At 44.0% G+C, this 23,963-nt stretch overlaps 1 protein-coding gene across 4 annotated transcripts; it reads left to right on the forward strand.

Annotated features, from left to right (window-relative positions):
- The first annotated feature begins 574 nt into the window (after positions 1 to 574).
- On the forward strand, positions 575 to 22,985 carry LOC143528288 (adhesion G-protein coupled receptor G1-like). 4 transcript variants are annotated; one of them, XM_077023934.1, is made up of 14 exons: positions 575 to 726; positions 15,616 to 15,692; positions 17,135 to 17,575; positions 18,226 to 18,274; positions 18,847 to 18,961; positions 19,460 to 19,582; positions 19,678 to 19,788; positions 20,133 to 20,178; positions 20,258 to 20,361; positions 20,545 to 20,663; positions 20,804 to 21,060; positions 21,153 to 21,252; positions 21,358 to 21,632; positions 21,721 to 22,985. In XM_077023934.1, the coding sequence occupies exons 2-14, from the start codon at positions 15,629 to 15,631 to the stop codon at positions 21,876 to 21,878; spliced, it is 1,962 nt and encodes a 653-aa protein (XP_076880049.1). In that variant the 5' UTR covers positions 575 to 726; positions 15,616 to 15,628; the 3' UTR covers positions 21,879 to 22,985. The 4 variants fall into 4 exon arrangements, with proteins under 4 accessions (XP_076880049.1, XP_076880051.1, XP_076880048.1 ...); XM_077023936.1 differs by lacking the exon at positions 575 to 726 and adding an exon at positions 3,721 to 4,100 and having other exon boundaries at positions 20,136 to 20,178; XM_077023933.1 differs by lacking the exon at positions 575 to 726 and adding an exon at positions 3,723 to 4,100.
- Positions 22,986 to 23,963: the final 978 nt, after the last annotated feature.

Raw genomic sequence — 23,963 nt, forward strand, 5'->3', positions numbered from 1 at the left:
TGTTTTAACATCTGAACTAACACCCAAACAACGAGTAGCTCCGTGTTTTACTCCCTGCACCAAGCTGAACAGCAGATCTGAACACCAGATCTGAACACCAGAAACGAACAGCAGATCTGAACACCAGAAACAAACAGCAGAGCTGAACAACAGAAATCAACACCAGAGTCGTTTGGTTACATGTGTATGTGAAGTTAATTAACAAGTACACACACACACACACACACACACACACACACACACAGAAACACACATACAAACACACACACAAACACACACACACTGTGGGCATTATAGGTACTGTACACTGTGAAGATCAAATACTCAAACACGCCTGTGCACTCACATTCACACACCAAAAGCACACACACACACACACACACACACACACACACTCTCATTCACACACCAAAAGCACACAACCACACACACATTCACACCCAAAGCACACACATTCACACCCAAAGCGCACACACACGCACACACACACACACACACATACACACACACTCTCTCATTCACACACCCAAAGCACACACTTTGCTTTGATATGAAAGACCAGTTGATCAGACTTTGTCCCTAGAAGTGGAAGTGGTGTGCGATCATAACTGTATAGAGAAACTTCAAGAAACCCAACAGGAAGGAAAGGTATTACCAGCAGAGCCCAGCTGCACGCTCACCTTATCAGCATCCTCCATGTGTACACAGCTCACCACCTTCTACTGGGTAAGTCTTTATTTCAGCCCCTATGTCTGTGTTTAGTTAAGTGTGGTTAGGATAATCTTATTATAATCTTATGCTGGTACGACACCACAGTCTGGAATTTCCCGGATGTGAAGCCTCAGAAAGCTCAAGGCTGAGCGAGATTCATGAGTCCTGGGAACTACTGATCGTTGTACATGGGGCATTCCACAAGACCACAACACTTTTCTGTTGTGTATTCAGTGCAAAAGTCTAGATGTCCTGTGCACACCAGGCTCCAGAGACACACTCACACTTCAGGCCACGGAATTATATGTTTATATGTTTATGAGGTTTATGAGACTTAAAATCTACATTACTTCTGATCTACAGAATATGTGTGTTTATATTAATGGGCTATTCTATGAATAATGTTTTGCCACTAGTCTGATACATTTACATTTATGGCATTTGGCAGACGCCCTTATCCAGAGGTGGGCAGTAACGAAGTACATTTACTTAAGTACTGTACTTAAGTACAGTTCTTGAGTATTTGTACTTTACTTAAGTTGATTTTTTAAAAATACTTATGACTTTCACTTCACTACAGTTGAATAACAAATACAGTACTTATCACTCCACTACATTTCTGTCCAGCTCTCGTTACTCGTTACTTCCACACACAACTCTCCTCCCCTCCCCCGATAGTATTTTCACAGGTGACAGCCTATCAGCAATCAAGGATGTGTCTGCGAGGTGTAAAATCAAGTTCGGTGTCGCTAGTCGTTCTTTTCCTAAATAACAGCAACATTGAGCGGAGACGGCGGTGATGGAGCATGCCAGGGTTGCCAACTTTTCAAGATCGCTTGGAGGGAGATTTGAACCTGGACTTGGTGGCGAGTGTAAATTGTTGATCGGGGGGGGGGGGGGGGGGGGGGGTGGCGAACTTTACCGGGGCGGTGAAAAATAGACACAAATTAAGTATTATATCGCGATCGCCGGTGGTTGATAGAATATAGATCAGAGGTAAATAAACTAGATTTTTTTTCGGCGTGAGATATCGGAACTGTGGCGTGAGAGCGTGTGAAAACGGTCAAATGCGTGTGTCTCACGCTCAATGCGTGAGAGCTGGCAACCCTGGCATGCTCTTTTGCACCCATGGCCGTATCTCGACAAAATGTTCCAGTTTTCTGAACGGATGAATCATTCCTATCGTTTTAAATGCATGCTTTGTTTGCCAAAAACAAACTATATCACTGCATACCAAAATTCACCCTCCCACCTGAGGAAGTATATTACGGTATGCAGCCTAAATGTTTTGTTAAGTGACTATGTAGTCAGAGGAGCTTTGCAGTAAGGCTAGTGAAATGACTTTGCCTGCTCACTCCACTGCTAGGTCTGCTAGGATCACTATAAATAATGTTAACATTATATTGGCAAGTAATTCAAACTACGGAAACATCAATAAGGGAAACCGTGTGGGTTAATCGAATCTTGTCAAATAATGTTTCCATTCTAATGTCAGTGTAGAATTAATGTCAATAATTCTAATGTGGCTGTGATTTCTAGTTTGAAAAGAGTTTGTTAGCATGTTGGGTGGCATGGAGTTGGTGGGCTTTAGCCATACTGCAAAAGGTTGTAGCAAGGTTAGACTACCAAGATGCCACACTGCTAATTTTACTTTGTCTTTGTTTATATTGACTGTAGCATAATGTTGTATTGGATGACTGAATACCTAACTAGCAAAGAGAGAAAACCGTCATTTTATTAATGACTTTTAATATGGTAACATAATTTGCTTAAACAGGTTAGGCTAGGCTAATCAGTGAATTGTGGTTTTAGAAAACGTTTTTGTTCCTTAAACTAAAGTGTAGGTTAAACTTTTCTGCTACCACTACCTGAATGATGTACATCATTGGAATATGCCTTATGTATTATTATCAAAGACTGTATGAATATTATGCCCAAAGAGGATTTGGTAGGATGTATAATACTTTTAAACTATAACTTTTTTACAAATGTGACGGAAGGTGTACTTTAATACTTAAGTATTTTTAAAAGCAAGTACTTCAGTACTTTCATTTAAGTAAGATTTTGAACATGCAACTTTCACTTGTATCGGAGTAGCATTTGACCAGTGGTATCTGTACTTTGACTCAAGTAATGAAATTGAGAACTTCGTCCGCCTCTGCCCTTATCCAGAGCGACTTACATTTTTATCTCATTTATACAAGTGAGCAGTTGAGGGTTAAGGGCCTTGCTCAGGGGCACCTCAGTCATGGCCTCAGGTCTGGGGATCGAACCCACGACCCTCCGGTCACAAGACCAGTTCCCTAACCACCAGGCTATGACCAGGCTATACACTAGTCTGATATACGCTAGTCTGATATACGCTAGCCTGGTATACGCTAGCCTGGTATACGCTAGCCTGGTATACGCTAGCCTGGTATACACTAGCCTGGTATACGCTAGCCTGATATACACTAGTCTGGTATACGCTAGTCTGGTATACACTAGTCTGATATACGCTAGTCTGAACATACCATAATATGAGACACTGAATTACCAGAACATACCATAATATGATACATCATATCCCTAACTGTCATGGCCTGTGACTAAGCAACGTATTATCTGAAATCCAAGAACCATGACATTCCCAGCACTGTAATGCGAAGTGAAGTATCTATTCACATGGTAATGAGGAGTGAAACGCTTCCGTGGGCTGCACACAGGGCTTTATCAAACACAGGCCAACGCCCACGCAGTCAAACAGGCAGGTTCTCTCTCCCACCCCCATGTGTGAAAGGCACAGACAAGGCTTTGTCACACACACCCCCCTTAACAACACACACACATCAGAGCAGCTGAGGACTGCAAGCCAGGTGCTCTCACAAAGACATACACACACACATACACACACACACACACACACACACCCTCTTTTCTACTCGCCTATGTCTGTGGGTGGCTTACACCTTATTATCCACTCACAAGTCACACTTTTCTACTGATTGGAAAAACATTACTGGATTGTAGGAATTCAGGGTTTCCTTCCATTTGAAAGTCATTGATGTTTTCTGAGCTATATAACCTTCTAGACATTGTTTAGTCCAGTTTACGCAAGAATGTTTAATCCAGTTCGCTCACACGTCACGTAGCTCCTCCCTCTTCTGCAAACCGCGCTCGAGGCGCCCGTTCGCACGCGCCTCACTCGCGTTGACAGCTATTTCTGCAGTTTCTTTACACTGCATGAGAATTATGAAACGCGCGGCTCAGGTGGACTACATTTGTTCTGGATTTGAACCTTTGGCGTTGAATTATTACCCGCGGAACTTGTTTTAGTCTCAGCGAGACGTGAGCGCTCTGAAGACTGAAGACTTTCTACGAATCGCGGATTCAGAAGTTCAGAAGTTCAGGTATGCGATCCTTGAACGTTAAAGCCCGTTTAGGAAGTTTGCTGCTTGGGTGAAGAATGCATGTGTGATGTGCTGAATTACCGTTAGGGAAGTTTAATCTTTTTGGCCTCAACAAACCAACATAACGAGTCAAAGGGTTTTAGGGTCTTACACATATATACACAAAAACAAACTTCTGTAGTTTCCCATGGGATCAGTATAGCCCGAATCATGGACGTAGTTTTGATTTCATAAGTGGGGGGGACACAACCTGGGGTGGCGAAGTGTTAAGCGGGGGGGGGGGGGGGGGGGGTGCTGCATGATCCTAGTGCTAGATTTGTCGCTATTTGAATATTGGTTTTTTTACCGTTAAAAAGTGGGGGGGACATGACTTCGTCACTACTTAAATATTTGGTTTTAACTGTAAAAACTGGGGGGGACCAAAACCGGCTTTTGAAAAAGTGGGGGGGACATGTCCCCCCCGTCCCCCCCCAAAACTACGTCCGTGGCCCGAATATATTACCCATTCAGTTTTTATTTCACAAGAATATCTATGAAGACATTAATAATGTAGTTCACTGATGCCTGTAAAAATAGCCTAGGGTGTTTGTTGGTTATTACTGTGGTGGTAACAGTGAAATCAGTTAGTCAAGGTCTCAAGTGGTTGATTTGTCAAAGTTCTGCGCTTGGCTTAACGCTGGGAAAGGCAAACTGGTGTCATTGTTGTGTAGGGCTGGGCAGGTCTTATAGTCTCAGACACTGAAGGGGTGCAGCAGCATAACCTGTGTGTGTGTGTGTGTGTGTGTGTGTGTGTGTGTGTAAAACGTTTGAGAACCTGGAATGCAGGTGTGAAAAAGCAGACTCGGAGGCTGTGAATAAATCAAAGAGACTGAGCCCACCGGTCCACAGTGTGTGTGAGCAGCATGTATTAGCCAGAAACCCTCAATCAATGTATCTCATTAGAAAGGAATTCTGTGCACAGCCACACTTCTGTAAGAGCTGCTCTAACAGCCCCCAACCCTGGATTTACTGATACACACACATCATGAAGGCCACATTAAGCACCTCAAACCTACTTTAGAAACATAAATTCATAGTGAAAATTAACGTGACCTTTAAGCTTGTTTAGTCAGTTACTGGATCACGATCTTCTGCACATTCATCTGGGCATTTCAGACGCTTTGGGTTTTCCTGTCTGTAGCACTGCAACCACTGCTGCTATCAGACTGTCTGTCAGTACTGTGTATTCGTCACTGCAGTGTATCTGTCAGTGTTGTGTATCTGTCAGTGTTGTGTATCTGTCAGTGTTGTGTATCTGTCAGTGTTGTGTATCTGTCAGTGTTGTGTATCTGTCAGTGCTGTGTATCTGTCAGTGTTGTGTATCAGTCAGTGTTGTGTATCAGTCAGTGTTGTGTATCAGTCAGTGCTGTGTATCAGTCAGTGCTGTGTATCAGTCAGTGCTGTGTATCAGTCAGTGCTGTGTATCTGTCAGCGTTGTGTATCTGTCAGCGCTGTGTATCTGTCAGTGTTGTGTATCTGTCAGTGCTGTGTATCTGTCAGTGCTGTGTATCTGTCAGTGCTGTGTCAGTTCTATTACAGTGCACATCGTTGATCTTTGTCTCTTTTGTCTGGCTGTGATGCCCAAATGAAGCCAACACTCTGGCCTTTTGACCATAGTCTAACAGAGCCGTGGTTTGATCAGACAAAACAGTGTTGAGCTTTGAGCGGTGCTGCCTCTGAGTCAGACGTGCCTCATGTGGGCACCACTTCATGCGTGACAGACTGTGGGTCTTGAATATGTTGAATCATCATGTGAAATTCCTGACAGACAGTGAGAAAGTGACACTGATGGGTCATGGCACGACGAGCAACAGCAAGCAGGACCGTTCTCCACCCTGCCTCTCCACCCTGCCTCTCCACACTGCCTCTCCACTCTGCCTCCACACTGCCTCTCCACCCTGCCTCCACATTACCTCTCCACCCTGCCTCTCCACACTGCCTCTCCACCCTGCCTCCACACTGCTTCTCCACCCTGCCTCCACACTGCCTCTCCACCCTGCCTCCATCCTCCAGCCTTGGAGGAGTGTGACTCTCACTGTTAATTCAAAGTGTGTGTGTGTGTGTGTGTGTGTGTGTGTGTGTGTTTCTCCATCATTAGCAGGAGATTTGTCACTATGCTGAACTGCAAATAAGTCATAATCTGATATTCACACTTTCATTTTTCTAATCAGTAATTGTTTTTTATATTTTTAATATTAAGTGTGAAATGAATTATGGGACAGAAGTACACACACACATACAGATATACTACATACACACACACACACATACAGATATACTACATACACACACATACAGATATACAAGACACACATACATACAGATATACTACATACACACACATACAGATATACTACATACACACACACACACATACAGATATACTACATACACACACACACATACAGATATACAAGACACACATACATACAGATATACTACATACACACACATACAGATATACTACATACACACACACACACACACATACAGATATACTACATACACACACACACACACATACAGATATACTACATACACACACACACACACACACATACAGATATACTACATACACACACACACATACAGATATACAAGACACACATACATACAGATATACTACATACACACACATACAGATATACTACATACACACACACACACACACACACATACAGATATACAAGACACACACACATACAGATATACAAGACACACACACATACAGATATACTACATACACACACACACACATACAGATATACAAGACACACACACATACAGATATACTACATACACACACACACACATACAGATATACAACACACACACACACATACAGATATACTACATACACACACACACATACAGATATACTACATACACACACACATACATATACAACATACACACACACATACAGATATACTACATACACACACACATACAGATATACTACATAAACACACACACATACACATACAGATATACTACATACACACACACACACACACACGCAGATATACTACAGACACACACAGATATACTACACACACACACACACACACACACACACACAGATATACTACATACCCACCCACACATAAGCCATCACCATGGTAGCATAAGATGTGAAAAGGGGCATTCTTTAAGTGGGGCCCACGGCTTGAACAATGAGTGGCAGAGAGAGAGAAAGGGGGAGGGAGAGAGAGGGAAAGAGAGAGAGGGGGAGGGGAGAGAGAGTGGGAGAGAAAGGGGATAGAAGAGAGAGGGAGGGAGAAAGAGGGGATAGAAGAGAGAGGGAGGGAGAGAGAGAGGAGCTGGACTCTGCAGGTTTACACCTGCTGACAAGCTCAAACATGAGTTCCCTCTTGTCTTAGTTTGTTGTCGTAATACGTCTCATTGCAGGTTCGCGCATGTCTGTTAATAGACACATTAATAAACTTGTCTGTTGTGTTAATAAACACATGCGCACGCACACACACACAAAATTATATGATTTTGCTGTTTCATTAGCCAGATAAGTAAACAGTTGTGCATACACACTGAACTGCCACTTTATTTGAGAATCTTCTAGTGCATGGACCACTGACCTTCAGAAATGAAGTGATTCGTTGTGGTGTAGATTCCACTAGGTACTGAAATTATTTTCCTGCTACTGATTGCTTAATGCACTGGTAACAGAGTAACAGAAATGCTAGCACCTTACTGCCTAAAACATGTTTACTGAAGAAAAAAGTATATATAATGGCATATTTTTCTTTGCAGGTTTTATTGGTGAAATACATATTTCTGTGTTCTAAAATGTAAGGGAGACCCTGGCCAACTGATATAATATAAGTGTCCTTTGGTCCCTATGTTTACATATCTATTTACAATAATATTGATAGACTGTAATACTATATACTGATAGGTATAGACTGTAATACCTCTCCCCTCCTGTAGAGAGGCCAGAGAGCAGATAAGTGAAGAAGAAAGTGTGTGTATGAGTGTGGGAAGAGATGGAGTTAAATAAATAAAAGATGAAAGACTGGGAACATGGTATCCAGATTATTGACACACCCAAACATAACAAGATGAAGCATCAACCCACTTCCCTGCCTAACTAGTTATGATGAAGGATCAACCCACTGCCCTGGCCCCTCTCACCACCCCAAATTCTCCCCTGCTACAGCTGTATCTCCATGGCCCCGGACTGTTACTGACCATCAAGCAGTCTAGGACTCCACTCACTATCACCAACACCACTCTCACTATCCTCAACATCACTCTCACTATCACCAACACCACTCTCACTATCACCAACACCACTCTCACTATCACCAACACCACTCTTACTATCACCAACACCACTCTTACTATCACCAACACCACTCTCACTATCCTCAACACCACTCTCACTATCACCAACACCACTCTCACTATCACCAACACCACTCTCACTATCACCAACACCACTCTCACTATCCTCAACACCACTCTCACTATCATCAACACCACTCTCACTATCCTCAACACCACTCTCAATATCATCATCACCACTCTTACTATCACCAGCACCACTCTCACTATCACCAACACCACTCTCACTATCAACACCACTCTCACTATCACCAACACCACTATCACCAACACCACTCTCACTATCACCAACACCACTCTTACTATCACCAACACCACTCTCACTATCCTCAACACCACTCTCAATATCAACACCACTCTCAATATCAACACCACTCTCAATATCACAAACACCACTCTCACTATCACAAACACCACTCTCACTATCACAAACACCACGCTCACTATCACAAACACCACTCTTACTATCACCAACACCACTCTCACTATCCTCAACACCACTCTCACTATCCTCAACACCACTCTCAATATCACCAACACCACTCTCACTATCCTCAACACCACTCTCACTATCCTCAACACCACTCTCACTATCCTCAACACCACTCTCACTATCACCAACACCACTCTCACTATCACCAACACCACTCTCACTATCACCAACACCACTCTCACTATCACCAACACCACTCTCACTATCACCAACACCACTCTCACTATCCTCAACACCACTCTCAATATCAACACCACTCTCAATATCAACACCACTCTCACTATCACAAACACCACTCTCACTATCACCAACACCACTCTTACTATCACCAACACCACTCTCACTATCCTCAACACCACTCTCAATATCACCAACACCACTCTCAATATCACCAACACCACTCTCACTATCACCAACACCACTCTCACTATCCTCAACACCACTCTCAATATCCTCAACACCACTCTCACTATCACCAACACCACTCTCACTATCACCAACACCACTCTCACTATCACCAACACCACTCTCACTATCCTCAACACCACTCTCAATATCATCAACACCACTCTCACTATCCTCAACACCACTCTCAATATCATCAACACCACTCTCACTATGACCAACACCACTCTCACTATGACCAACACCACTCTCACTATCCTCAATACCACTCTCAATATCAACACCACTCTCACAATCATCAACACCACTCTCACAATCATCAACACCACACTCACTATCCTCAACACCACTCTCAATATCACCAACACCACTCTCACTATCACCAACACCACTCTCACTATCACCAACACCACTCTCACTATCCTCAACACCACTCTCACTATCCTCAACACCACTCTCACTATCACCAACACCACTCTCACTATCACCAACACCACTCTCACTTTCACCAACACCACTCTCACTATCATCAACACCACTCTTACTATGACCAACACCACTCTTACTATGACCAACACCACTCTCACTATCCTCAATACCACTCTCACTATCCTCAATACCACTCTCACTATCCTCAATACCACTCTCACAATAATCAACACCACTCTCACAATCATCAACACCACACTCACTATCCTCAACACCACACTCACTATCCTCAACACCACTCTCAATATCACCAACACCACTCTCACTATCACCAACACCACCCTCACTATCACCAACACCACTCTCACTATCCTCAACACCACTCTCACTATCCTCAATACCACTCTCACTATCCTCAATACCACTCTCACAATCATCAACACCACTCTCACTATCCTCAACACCACTCTCACTATCACCAACACCACTATCCCCCAACACCACATTCACTATTCACCAACACCACATTCACTATTCACCAACACCACATTCACTATTCACCAACACCACATTCACTATTCACCAACACCACATTCACTATTCACCAACACCACATTCACTATTCACCAACACCACTCTCACTATCACAAACACCACTCTCACTATCACAAACACCACTCTTACTATCACCAACACCACTCTCACTATCACCAACACCACTCTCACTATCACCAACACCACTCTCACTATCACCAACACCACTCTCACTATCACCAACACCACTCTCACTATCCTCAACACCACTCTCACTATCCTCAATACCACTCTCACTATCCTCAATACCACTCTCACAATCATCAACACCACTCTCACTATCCTCAACACCACTCTCACTATCACCAACACCACTATCCCCCAACACCACATTCACTATTCACCAACACCACTCTCACTATCCTCAATACCACTCTCACAATCATCAACACCACTCTCACTATCCTCAACACCACTCTCACTATCACCAACACCACTATCCCCCAACACCACATTCACTATTCACCAACACCACTCTCACTATCACCAACACCACTCTCACTATACTCAACACCACTCTCACTATACTCAACACCACTCTCACTATCACAAACACCACTCTCACTATCACCAACACCACTCTTACTATCACCAACACCACTCTCACTATTCACCAACACCACTCTCACTATCACCAACACCACTCTTACTATCACCAACACCACTCTCAATATCCTCAACATCACTCTCACTATCCACCAACACCACTCTCACTATCACCAACACCACTCTTACTATCACCAACATCACTCTTAATATCCCCCAACACCACATTCACTATTCACCAACACCACATTCACTATCACCAACACCACTCTCACTATCACCACTCTCACTCTCACTATCACCACTCTCACTATCACAAACACCACTCTCACTATCACCAACACCACTCTCACTATCCTCAACATCACTCTCACTATCCACCAACACCACTCTCACTATCACCAACACCACTCTTACTATCACCAACATCACTCTTACTATCACCAACATCACTCTTACTATCACCAACATCACTCTTAATATCCCCCAACACCACATTCACTATTCACCAACACCACTCTCACTATCACCACTCTCACTATCACAAACACCACTCTCACTATTATCCAACACCATTCAGACTATCCCTCAACACCACTCTCACTATCACCAACACCACTCTCACTGTCCCCAACACCATTCAGACTATCCCTCAACACCACTCTCACTATCCCCCAACACCACTCTCACTATCCCCCAACACCACTCTCACTACCACAAACACCACTCTCACTCTCACAAACATCACTCTCACAAACATCACTCTCACTCTCACAAACATCACTCTCACAAACATCACTCTCACAAACACCACTCTCACTCTCACAAACACCAATCTCAATATCACCAACACCACTCTCACTATCACCAACACCACTATCACTATCACAAACACCACTCTTACTATCACCAACACCACTCTTACTATCACCAACACCACTCTCACTATCACCAACACCACTCTTACTATCAGTGATGCTGGTAACGCGTTACTTAATAACGCGTTACTGTAGTCGGACTACTTTTTTCAGTAACGAGTTGTCTAACGCAACTACTATTTAAAAACTAGTAGTCAGATTAAAGTTACTTATCTAAAACATCGTGCGTTACTATTTCTGCATTTCGGGGGAACGTAGGTTATATTTATTCATTCTTATTTTTTGGCTACACGTTTCTTACGCGGTTACGTCATCTCTGCTCTGCGGCGCCAAAGTCAGACGTAAGGAGAGGTTCGCCTTTAGCAGCTGGAAATACAGGCATTATTTTGATTTTATTTCGGCTAAGGAAGACAACATTAAGGTCCGTTGTACACTCTGTCCTGGCGACAGATTGCTGTCTACTTTCAAAAACACAACGTCAAACCTGAAATAAAAAACCGGGGCTTGGCGGCGAACGTAAATTGTTACTGGGCGGGGTGTAAAATGGACTAAATTCAGTATTATATCATGATCGATCGATCGCCGGTGGTTGGCGCCAGATCGAACTAGTAACTCATTGAATCATAGATGTGGATCAGAGTTAAATAAACTAGATTTTTTTTCGGCGTGAGATATCGGAAGTGTGGCGTGTAAGCGTGTGAAGACAGTCAAATGCGTGTGTCTCAATGCGTGAGAGTTGGCAACCCTGTAAGTGGGCGGAGTTGAACAGAGACTGTCTTATTTATTTATTTAAAAAACATGTAAGCCTATTTCAAGAAAAAGTTTACAAATGCCAGTGTCATTTTTGATGTTCTGGTTAAAATACATGTCAATAAAGTGAGTATTGGCAGAACTGGTAGTCATTTTCATGTTATAGGGGCGGGGGATCAGCCTCTGCTGAAAGTAACTAAAAGTAATCTAACTTAGTTACTTTTAAAAACAAGTAGTCAGTAACTTAACTGAGTTACTTTTTAAAGAAGTAGTCAGTAGTCGGATTACTGTTTCAAAGTAACAATGGCAACACTGCTTACTATCACCAACACCACTCTCAATATCATCAACACCACTCTCACTATCCTCAACATCACTCTCACTATCCACCAACACCACTCTCACTATCACCAACACCACTCTCACTATCACCAACACCACTCTTAATATCCCCCAACACCACATTCACTATTCACCAACACCACTCTCACTATTCACCAACACCACTCTCACTATCACCAACACCACTCTCACTATCACCACTCTCACTATCACAAACACCACTCTCACTATCCCCCAACACCATTCAGACTATCCCCCAACACCACATTCACTATTCACCAACACCACTCTCACTATCACCACTCTCACTATCACAAACACCACTCTCACTGTCCCCAACACCATTCAGACTATCCCCCAACACCACTCTCACTATCCCCCAACACCACTCTCACTATCCCCCAACACCACTCTCACCATCACAAACACCACTCTCACTATCCCCCAACACCACTCTCACCATCACAAACACCACTCTCACTATCACAAACACCACTCTCACTATCACAAACACCAATCTCACTATCCCCCAACACCAATCTCACTATCCCCCAACACCACTCTCACTATCCCTCAACACCACTCTCACTATCACCAACACCACTCTCACTATCACCCACAGGCATCAGTGGACAACATAGTAGGATATAAATGTTTGTAGTCTAGTAGTGTTTTCACTGTGACAGACGTCAGATCTATTTTAATCTGAAGCTATATCATTTTTGCACCTTACATCATTAAAATAGTGAACCTTCTAATGCCTAGTTGGAACATGACTATGATGCTGCCGTGGAGACAACCATATATCTCAGAGTGTTTTTCTCATGTCAAGTCCTGACCCAGTTCACAATCATCAGTGAGTCACACTGCATCATCAGGCTCGTCAAAGCTACTGGGTTTCCAACATGGTTTTACCAGTAGCACCAGTTGTACATGAAGCTCCTTTCGTTTAAGTTCAGGGGTTGTCTCACTGTATTCATTCTGAATGATCCCGGTCTTGTACAGGTTCACACCTGCGTCCTGCGGTTGGTAAGATATGGTTTCACACATTCACACAAGTTCAGGAAGGATACAAACACACTTCGAGGCTGTCTGTGTCATAAAACTGTGAAAGGACAATGCCATGTTAATGTTTGTTTAGCAAGATGGTGGATCCACAAACCTCCGAAACCCATGTTTGTAATTCCGAAATATTGTTATTTTTTCAAATTCAGGATTGTCAGAGTTTATTGAATACAAATCCACATAAACAAAGGTAAACTAAAGGTGCAGATCAAAAATTCATAAAAATGCAGTTCGTGACAAAAAATATTTTCACCAGTTGTTTGTAGCAACCATCCAGTCCACAAATGCAAAGGAATCAAACATAGATGTTCATAAAATACATTCTATGTGTAATAATGAGAAATGACACAGTGAGAACGTATTTGAACACATGAATAAGAGGAGGAACAGAAAGGCCCACAGAGGCTCCACACCAGCTGACAGACATCAGTCATTAGAAAGTGATCCTGCCACATACTGCAAATTAACACCAGCTGGTTCAGGCCCAACCGATGGCCTGGAAAAGATGCGTCATAACCAAGAAGTGACACAAGAAACATCCCACGGTGGTTAAGGCCTTCACAACCTTATTGTAGCACTGGTCACAGAAGAATTTCTACAGTACTGAAGTTTCCAGTGAGCACTGTTAATCCAGAATGGGAAAGAACATAATTTCACCATGAATAAAAAAAAATAAGACAAGGGGCTCTTGTGGAGCGCAGCAGAAAGACCAGGAATCAGCAGGTAAATGTTACAAAAGAAACAATGAGCATTGCACAAGACTCCACCGATGAAGACGAAGCACGCTGAAGTGCATTTAAAGTGTGCTGAACAATATTTACACGACTGTAAAAACCTGGGAGAATATAATCTGATCCGATGAGACCAAAATTGAACTCTTTGGTGGACATGTCATCGGGACAACCACCCCAAACACACAGTCATGGAAACTCAACTGGTCTCAGAGAAAGAAAAACGGCTTAAAGTATTAAATACATTTTAGTGATGTGTTTAATACTTCCTCCCAGTGTCATTTGCCATTTTTACATATAACTTACTTTATGGGCATCTATGTTTGATTTCTTTGCATGGGTGGATTGGATGGGTTGTTGTCGATATCTGGTCAGAATTTCATGTCAATAGCATCTTTCAAAATATATTTACTTAGAAAACTAGTGATGTGTTCAATTCTTATGTTACCTGCTGTATCTTAATTCAGCGTAAGACTCACTTTAAATCCATAAACGTAGAATAGAATCAGTCACTAAAGCATTGTCAGAGTAAATCAGAACCATATATCATCTTTATGACTGAACAGAAACTAGTTAATGACATGTGTTGGACTTTGAGGTGTTGATGCTCTCTCGCTCTGTTGTTACGTTCTGACCGATGTGTTTTCATCGATTAGCTTTGGTTTTCCGTTATGCGGGTACTGTTGTGTGCACTTCTAAGTATACCAGAAGTGTTCTTTCTCAGATAAAGAACGTGTATCTGGTCATACAGATCCTCCTACTGCAGACGTAAAGAAGGCAAAGACCAGTACTGGAGGCCTCTTCCTCCTCCTTATTCATCCTCCTCCTCCTCGTTTTGATGCTCATTTAGTCTGTGTGCTTTCTCGGTTACTTTGTAGGGTGGCAGAGGTGATGGGTCCTGTTGCTATGGGAACAGTCCAGATGTTTGTCCTTCTCACAGCCTTGTGGGGCCACGGTGAGTAACAGAGACTGAATGAAACATCAGGTATACAGGTACACATCATCAGGTATACAGGTAAACATCATCAGGTAAACTGGTACACAGGTACACATCAGGTACACAGGTACACATCATCAGGTAAACTGGTACACATCAACAGGTACACAGGTACACATCATCAGGTAAACTGGTACACAGGTACACATCAGGTACACAGGTACACATCATCAGGTAAACTGGTACACATCAACAGGTACACTGGTACACATCATCAGGTACACTGGTACACAGGTACACATCAGGTACACAGGTACACATCATTAGGTAAACTGGTACACAGGTACACATCAGGTACACAGGTACACATCATCAGGTACACTGGTACACATCAACAGGTACACAGGTACACATCAGGTACACAGGTACACATCATCAGGTAAACTGGTACACAGGTACACATCAGGTACACTCCTACAGCTACAATAACACCAAATCCTTTTCTGATTTTCTACAAATCTATTCTTTTATCACAGTGAAAATGTTTTGGTTAGGGTTCCAAAACCAAAGTTTAGCACAGACTGGAGCAAAACCAGAACCACAACTTCTCATGTTTTATGTGTTTCTCTGGTCTCTTTCTGCTGTTTACCGTTGTTTTGGTTTCTCTTTGTGGCAATGAAGAAACATGATTGCACAGTCATTTCCACGAGACTGTTGACGTGCCACTCACTTTTACAGAACTGAGATAAACCCCTAGAGAAGTAGATGACCACGCAAGCTGTTCTCATGCTCACGGAGTAGTTGAGTTCAGGTTAATAGTTTAAATGCTGTTTGCTTGAGGTTAAGTGAAGTTTTTATTCTGAGAGGTGAAATTGCAGTATTTTGGTTACTGGTACTTTTTCACCAACAAGGCAAGTAAGAAAGGGGTTTTGTCTCATCGTAGCACACATGTGACATCTGTGCAAGCATGACACGGTTGGATCATGCAGAGTGGGTGTGGAACACGTAGCATGTCCACGGCAGTCTAATTGTGTGCATGCATGGGACGTGCACGCACAGAAACTGTGACTGTGGGCTGTGCATGTAGCAAGGCCTGCTGACGGGGTGTCGCCTGTAGTGACCACCACAGCGTGTTGACCACAACAAGGTGTTGCTTGTAGTGACTACCACAGGCTGTTACTTGCTGACAGGGTGTTGGCTGCAGTGAGATGTTAGATATCATGACTGGCGTGAGTGTAAAGACAGAATTATGTTTTTACTTTCTCTCGCATTTCTCTCACACACACACACTCTATTTCTTATTAGAGAGTAGCTGGAACTATCTAGAGACTGTTATGCTCTGATGCATTGTATGAGTAAATATATTAAAATCTGACTTTTTGGCTGAAAATATTATGTATATTGTATAATGTATATTTTTCCTCTTCTTTTTTTCTTCTGTTACATTTTGATTCCTAAAGTGGCAGTGGAGACTGATCGAGACTTCCGGATGTGCGGCGTGTGGAGACACAACCATGAACGGCCCAAGCTGCTTTACAGATTAACCCCTGGCTGTGACATCATCACCATTTCAGCCAATGGCAGCACTCTGACAGTGCAGGGCAGCATCACGGCTCAGTGTTCGAACCAGTCGAGCTGGCCTCTGGATTCCTCGCAGGTCCCCCTGCACTTCTGCGTGATCTGGGAGCCCCTGCTGGACATGCTGACCTTGCAGGTCAACGGAGTGAACATCACCCTGTGCCACGCGCGTGGCCTTCAGAGCTCCTGCTGCACACACCTGTCGGCCAAAGGTCAGAGCAAGCCCTCGATGTACGGCATCCAGGACGCCAGCGTGCATGGAGACCCACTCAGCCCTAAAACCATAGCAGAGTACAGTTTTCAAGGCGACAAAGCTAACTGCAGTAAGAATTTGTTAGTGTCTTTCTGGGAGCCAGAGTGTTGATGTGATTAGTATGCGTTAGATGTGCATGATGACGGTGGTGTGTTGGGCGTGTTGTGTTTGGTGTGGTGTGTTGGGCGTGGTGTGTTGGGCGTGGTGTGTTTGGGCGTGGTGTGTTTGGGCGTGGTGTGTTGGGCGTGGTGTGTTGGGCGTGGTGTGTTTGGGCGTGGTGTGTTTGGGCGTGGTGTGGTGTGTTGGGCGTGGTGTGGTGTGTTGGGCGTGGTGTGTTGGGCCTGGTGTGTTTGGGCGTGGTGTGGTGTGTTGGGCGTGGTGTGTTTGGGCGTGGTGTGGTGTGTTTGGGCGTGGTGTGTTGGGCGTTGTGTGTTGGACGTGGTGTGTTTGGGCGTGGCGTGGTGTGTTTGGCGTGGTGTGTTTGGCGTGGTGTGTTGGGCATGGTGTGTTGGGCGTGGTGTGTTGGGCGTGGTGTGTTTGGGTGTGGTGTGTTTGGTGTGGTGTGTTTGGCGTGGTGTGGTGTGTTGGGCGTGGTGTGGTGTGTTGGGCGTGGTGTAGTGTGTTTGGCGTGGCGTGGTGTGTTGGGCGTGGTGTGGTGTGTTTGGGCGTGGCGTGGTGTGTTTGGAGCCGTGATGGCTCACATATCTTTTGTTTCTGCAGTGCAGGAGTTCTGCGGGAAGGTTGAACAGGAGCCCAGCGGCGCCAACATGTAAGAGCATCATAAACGCGACCTTTGACACTTCGAGCCGTATTTCACCCTCACATAAGTCTGAAAACACATTCATTTTCACAGAACTAACAGAAGGGTGGGGCTGGAGTTTCTTTCCTTTTAAAAACCAATATGAGGGTGACCAGTTTATATATAAACCATTATAAGGGTGACCAGTTTTTATATAACCAAAATGAATGTGACCAGTTTATATATAACCAATAAAACACCAATATAAAACCAATATGAGGGTGACCAGTTTATATATAACCAACACAACACTAATGACAACCCTATGACATGGACAGGGGTTAGGGTTAGGGAGGACAGGGGTTACGGTTAGGGGGGACAGGGGTTAGGAAACAGGGGTTAGGGGACAGGGGTTAAAGTTAGGGAACAGGGTTTAGGGTTAGGGGACAGGATTTGGATTCCAGTCAGGTCATGTATTGTGTGATTGACATTTTAACTGCATTGATGGATTTGGCCGATTGTACAACTGTGTCAGAGCCCACACACAGATGGACGTAATGTGTCTCACGTGTGTCTCACGTGTGTCTCTCGTGTCTCCATAGGATAGAGGAAGCTGTGCTGAAGTCTGGAGTGATGGGGCGAGTGCATCTGCCATGTGCTCAGAGCACCGTCATGGAGTTGAAGGAAGACTTCACAGGACACAATGTTACCCTGCCTGTAGGACCACACACACACACGTACACATACACTCACACACACACACACACACACACACACACACACACACACACACACACACACACACACACACACACACACATATGTATACACACACACACACACACATGTATACACACACATATACACAGATGTATATACACACACACACACACATATACACTGTTACCCTGTCGGACCACACACACACACACACACACACGTACACACACATACACATACACACACACACACACATATATGTATACACACACATATACACAGATGTATACACACACACACACACACATATACACTGTTACCCTGCCTGTAGGACTACACACACACACACACACACACACACACACTTTTGGAAGTGTACCTAGCATTAGGCTTCAAATTGATGTGCAAGATATAATGATGAGAACAACATGCATATGAATGTAAGTTTATACAGTTTGGTATGAACATGAATATAACATGAACGTGATCTTCCAGGTCCCAAGAGGTGTGCCGCCAAACAGAATTCCTTCTGTGCATCTCCCTGCAGGCCTGAGACCAGCTCAGAGAAAGACGGCTAAAGTCGTGTGTACCTACTTCACAAACAGCACACTGTTCCAGGTGCAGCGGTGTTTACTTACACATGTCCAGGCCGGTATACTGCACCCAGACACCGTGTGCTCACCTGTAGCGTCGCCGTGTGCTTATGTTTGCAGATGAGCTCCAACAAGATTTTGGAAGATGTTGTCGGGATCTCTGTGGAAAATGAGATCATCACAGATCTTCCTCACCCCGTCATCATCACATTCCGTCATTCTGGCATCATGGTAAGTGTACATGCCTGTTTGAACCAGCACGACACCTTCCTGTTTACGATGAAGTAGGAAACCTCAGGTGTCGTGAGCATGTAGTACACACTCGGCGTCCTTCTGTGAACATAAAAATAAAATTTTTACCATCTCGCTGTCATGTAGTCAGAGAAAAAAAACCACATCAAAGAGTTTCTGAAGGTTGGTGTTATATTGACACACTGAATGCAGCTAAGGTGTCTGTGCTTTGTTCAGCATCTGACAACCTCAGTTTTCCTCTGCTCAGCTGAGCTGAAAGGTGTTTGTTCTTCAAGCATCACCTGCTGCTCTGTGCATTCACTGACCAGGCCCGTGTCTTTCAGCAGAAAACTCACACCGCAACGTGCGTCTCATGGGACACGAGAACGGGTAGGCACAAACACACTAACCACCAAACACACACACGGGTGGCGGGCGACCGCTGAAGTGTGTCCTCCTCCTCCTCCAGATCCAGAGGTGCGGTGGCGAGAGGAAGGGTGTGTGACCGTGTCCCGCGGGGCCCAGGAGACACAGTGCCAGTGTTACCATCTCACCTACTTTGCAATTCTTGTGGTGAGTCACAAGGTGTTTAAAAAAAAGAAATTAAGAAATTAAGGTTGCAGTCTGGATGAAGCGTTCACCTGTCCACCCTGTATCTCACTCGAGCAGTAATCTACCTACGTTCAGCGTTCTGATGATTGTGTGATAACATTTTGCTTTGTCTCCTTTGTGTTGTCTGTCTGTTCTCGCACACAGCAAGTGAATCCTACCACGTTGCGCCATCTAGAGGCTCTGACCTTCATTACAGCGGTGGGCTGTGCGCTGTCTGCCGTCAGCTGCCTGGTTCTCTTTGTGTTCCTCTGCAGACAGAAGAGGTGCTTGCCCTTCTACCCCATCTGTGTCATCTCAAAAGCCTCCAAACCTGCCCTCTGCTCTGAGGAGAGTCCGCTGTCAGTCTGTCCTTAGATTACATTGCTGTTTTTTATATTACTGTCATTCACTTTCTCAACTCCAGAGGATCTGACCAGTCCAGCCTCATGCACCGCGGCCTGGTCGTGTCCCTCTTCTTTCTCTGCGTCCTCTTTGTGCTGACGGGCACCGTGGCCAACGTCGGCCATGAGCGGGTGTGTCACTTCATGGGTGCGTTGCTGCACTACATGCTGCTCAGCTCCCTCTGCTGGATGGGTGTGGAAGTGCTGCATACATTCCAGATGGTCTACATGGTGTTTAGTCTGTCGCCGAAGCCGTGGATCTGGTACCTGGTGGGATTTGGCAAGTCAATCATGTTTGTAGCTTTCATCACAACATGGCAGCCACCCTGAGTTACCGTCTAGAATATTAACGACGACTTTGTAAATTTTCAGGCGTCCCTGTAGTACCTGTTGTTATCTTGGCATGTATGGGCAACATCTACGGTCAAAGGACGATTACCGAAACTGATGGTGTAGAAAACCCCTATCACATGTAAGACACACAGTGTACATTGACTGTATTTTATTTAAAATGCACCCCCCCCCCCCCCCCCCCCCACAAAAGACACACAAAGCACAAGATACTGTTCTCTCACAGGTGCTGGATGTTGGATTCTCAGGCCGCCCTGGTGGCTCACTGTATCACTACCGTGGGGCTCCTGGCTGCGGTGGTCACCTCTGGCTTTGTTATGCTCTTCCTGGTCATACGAGTGATCCACCACCGGCCAGAGTGGAGGAATAAGCGTGTGGCGTTCCTCAGCATCTGGGGTCTCAGCTGTCTGTTTGGCTCCACGTGGGGTCTGACCTTCTTCAGTTTCGGCCCCCTCTCAGAAACCGTCCTCTTCCTGTTCTGCATCATCAACTCTCTACAAGGTGGGTTCACCTGAAGGCCACACCTGTGTACATATTGGACCGAATGTGCTGTGAGTCCCTGAATGAAGACGCGGTGTTGTCTCCACAGGCTTTTTCCTGATGTTACGGTTCTACGTGCTGGCGCGGATGCAGAAACGCTCGAAGAACATCTCGGATGGTACCAGTAGCGGGTCTACACGGCAGCACATGTTACAGGGCCAGGACAAGAGAGAGCTGGCCACCCCTGAAGACGAGCCTGTCACATGAGCCTGAACCTCCATTTCACACCTGCCAGTACATGTTCATCACGAGGACATTCATGAAGAGGTGCACTTCAGCATAACCTGCAGGTCGGGCTCTTGCCACCTTATTGTATTGCACTGAGAAAAGTGGAAGAAAAGGGAAGTTTTTCACTGGGCCAAAACCGCTCGTCCTGCTGTAAGCTTATTTCTAATGTAAACTTATTTCTGTTGTGTGTAAGCTCATTCCTAATGAACACTTATTTCTGTCGTGCGAGCTCATTTCTAATGTAAACTTATTTCTGTTGTGTGTAAGCTTATTTCTACAGTGTGGAAGCTTATTCTTCTTTTGTAAGTGGCTCGTTTGATTGTGTTAAGAGACCCAGCACTTTGTCTGACTCTGCTGAACTACTGTTCATTTTTACAGGTGACGTGAGTGGCTCTTTAATAGAAAAGATCCATAAAGTATTTTATGTACTGATTGCTAGTTATGTATTGAATAGATACACTTGAACTGATTACTAGTTACAAATAAACTGATGTTGCCTGATATGTCATGCACTGCTGAACATAAGACTTTTCCAGAAAATAATTTTGAGTAGAAAAGGACAGGTGTGAGGACAGGTGTGAGGACAGGTGTGAGGACAGATGTGAGGACTGGTGTGGGGACTGGTGTGACTTGGTTTAATTTGTATTGGTGGGACCATGTGGTTGGTTACTGTAGTGACAAACTGGTTATTGTGTAAACAGTGATTTGTTCACACTTGTGTTTTCTGTGGGGTAGGTTTAAGATTATTGTCACAAAAATTGTCTTCATTGTGCTATATGTATCGTAAACTGCTCCGTCAGGGTCCTGAAACATGCCACTGAAATTGCACTGCAGCATTTTGGACCAATGACATGACAGCAGGATCTGACTGTCAGCTACATCCTGAATCTCAAGGCACTTCGTTTTCATGTTCCAGCCGAAGCAGAGCTTTAATGCCAGAGACATGAGCTGTATTTTGTAGTTAATTCAGAAAATGTGATTTGAAATTATTTGTGATGACATTTGAGCATTAGGTATTACTGTTAGATCTGTTTTTCTATAAAAAAAAGTCAAATTTATAAATAAATCATTAATTGTTGAACTCTTTCATTGTTTATTCAGACAGACTTATTAAGAAGGAAAAACATTGTTGAACCTTTTTGAAACATTTACATTTACATCAATTTTACATTTACCTTTTACCTATTACATTTTACATAAGTTTTCATTTAGATGTTGATGCTTCCATAAACTCATTAGTCAGAACTCTGCAGGAAGTTCTGAAGTTGTTCTGAACTTACCCAGTAGGACGTTCTTCTGAAGTTGTTCTGAACAGGGTGTGGCTGCAACTAGATGTGAGCACTGACGTAACGTTTTGGACACAAATACAAATACCTTCAGGATGAGGAAACATGCAAATTAAGTTAATTCAATGCAAAGTTATGCATAGCACACACTAACTGATGTTCAAAATATTCAAATGGAGACATGCCAACTTAAACATGTTCAAACAGACGAGCTAACTCAGCACCCCTCCATTAATTCAGAATCCCTCCATTAATTCAGCACTCCTCTATTAATTCAGTACTTCTCCATTATTTCAGCATTTTAGTTTTGCCTCTGAATGAATCTGTTTTGGTGTAGGTCACAGGTGTCAAACTCAAGGCCCACGGAGAGCTTCAAAATCCAAGTTGTCCAAAAAAAAGAAGTAAAAGTAAGCAAAAACTAAGTGACACATCTCGACACTGCAGTGTTTCCATAACGATTTTCCCAATAAGTGTAACTGAGAAATACAAATAATGATCCCAAAATGTCCAGGAAGAGAAACATGCAGATGGAAGGGTGTTTCAAGAAAGATGGGAAAGCGAAAACATGTTTGCGGGTATGAAAAACGGGTATGAAGTGGTGGCGGTTGTCAAAGAGTACGTCGGGATTTTGCGACCAAACACGGAGCTAAGTATGCCAAAATTAGTCATCAAGTGTCACGCTACGGCCCCTGACTCCTCCCCTTTGGGGGTGTGTTTATGTCATCTGCGTCTAGTCGTCTGCGTCTGTGTATCTTCGTAGGTGTGGTTGTGTCTGTGC

Source organism: Brachyhypopomus gauderio, chromosome 12 (genome assembly GCF_052324685.1).
Source record: "Brachyhypopomus gauderio isolate BG-103 chromosome 12, BGAUD_0.2, whole genome shotgun sequence".
NCBI lineage: Eukaryota > Metazoa > Chordata > Actinopteri > Gymnotiformes > Hypopomidae > Brachyhypopomus > Brachyhypopomus gauderio.

Bases quoted from the DNA above. Each gene is read 5' to 3' on its own strand.
- LOC143528288 (XM_077023934.1), top strand. From the start codon at position 15,629: ATGGGTCCTGTTGCTATGGGAACAGTCCAGATGTTTGTCCTTCTCACA. The intron at 19,789-20,132 runs GTAAGTGTACAT...CGTGTCTTTCAG, and splicing joins TCCGTCATTCTGGCATCATG to CAGAAAACTCACACCGCAAC. The intron at 21,253-21,357 runs GTAAGACACACA...GTTCTCTCACAG, and splicing joins GTAGAAAACCCCTATCACAT to GTGCTGGATGTTGGATTCTC.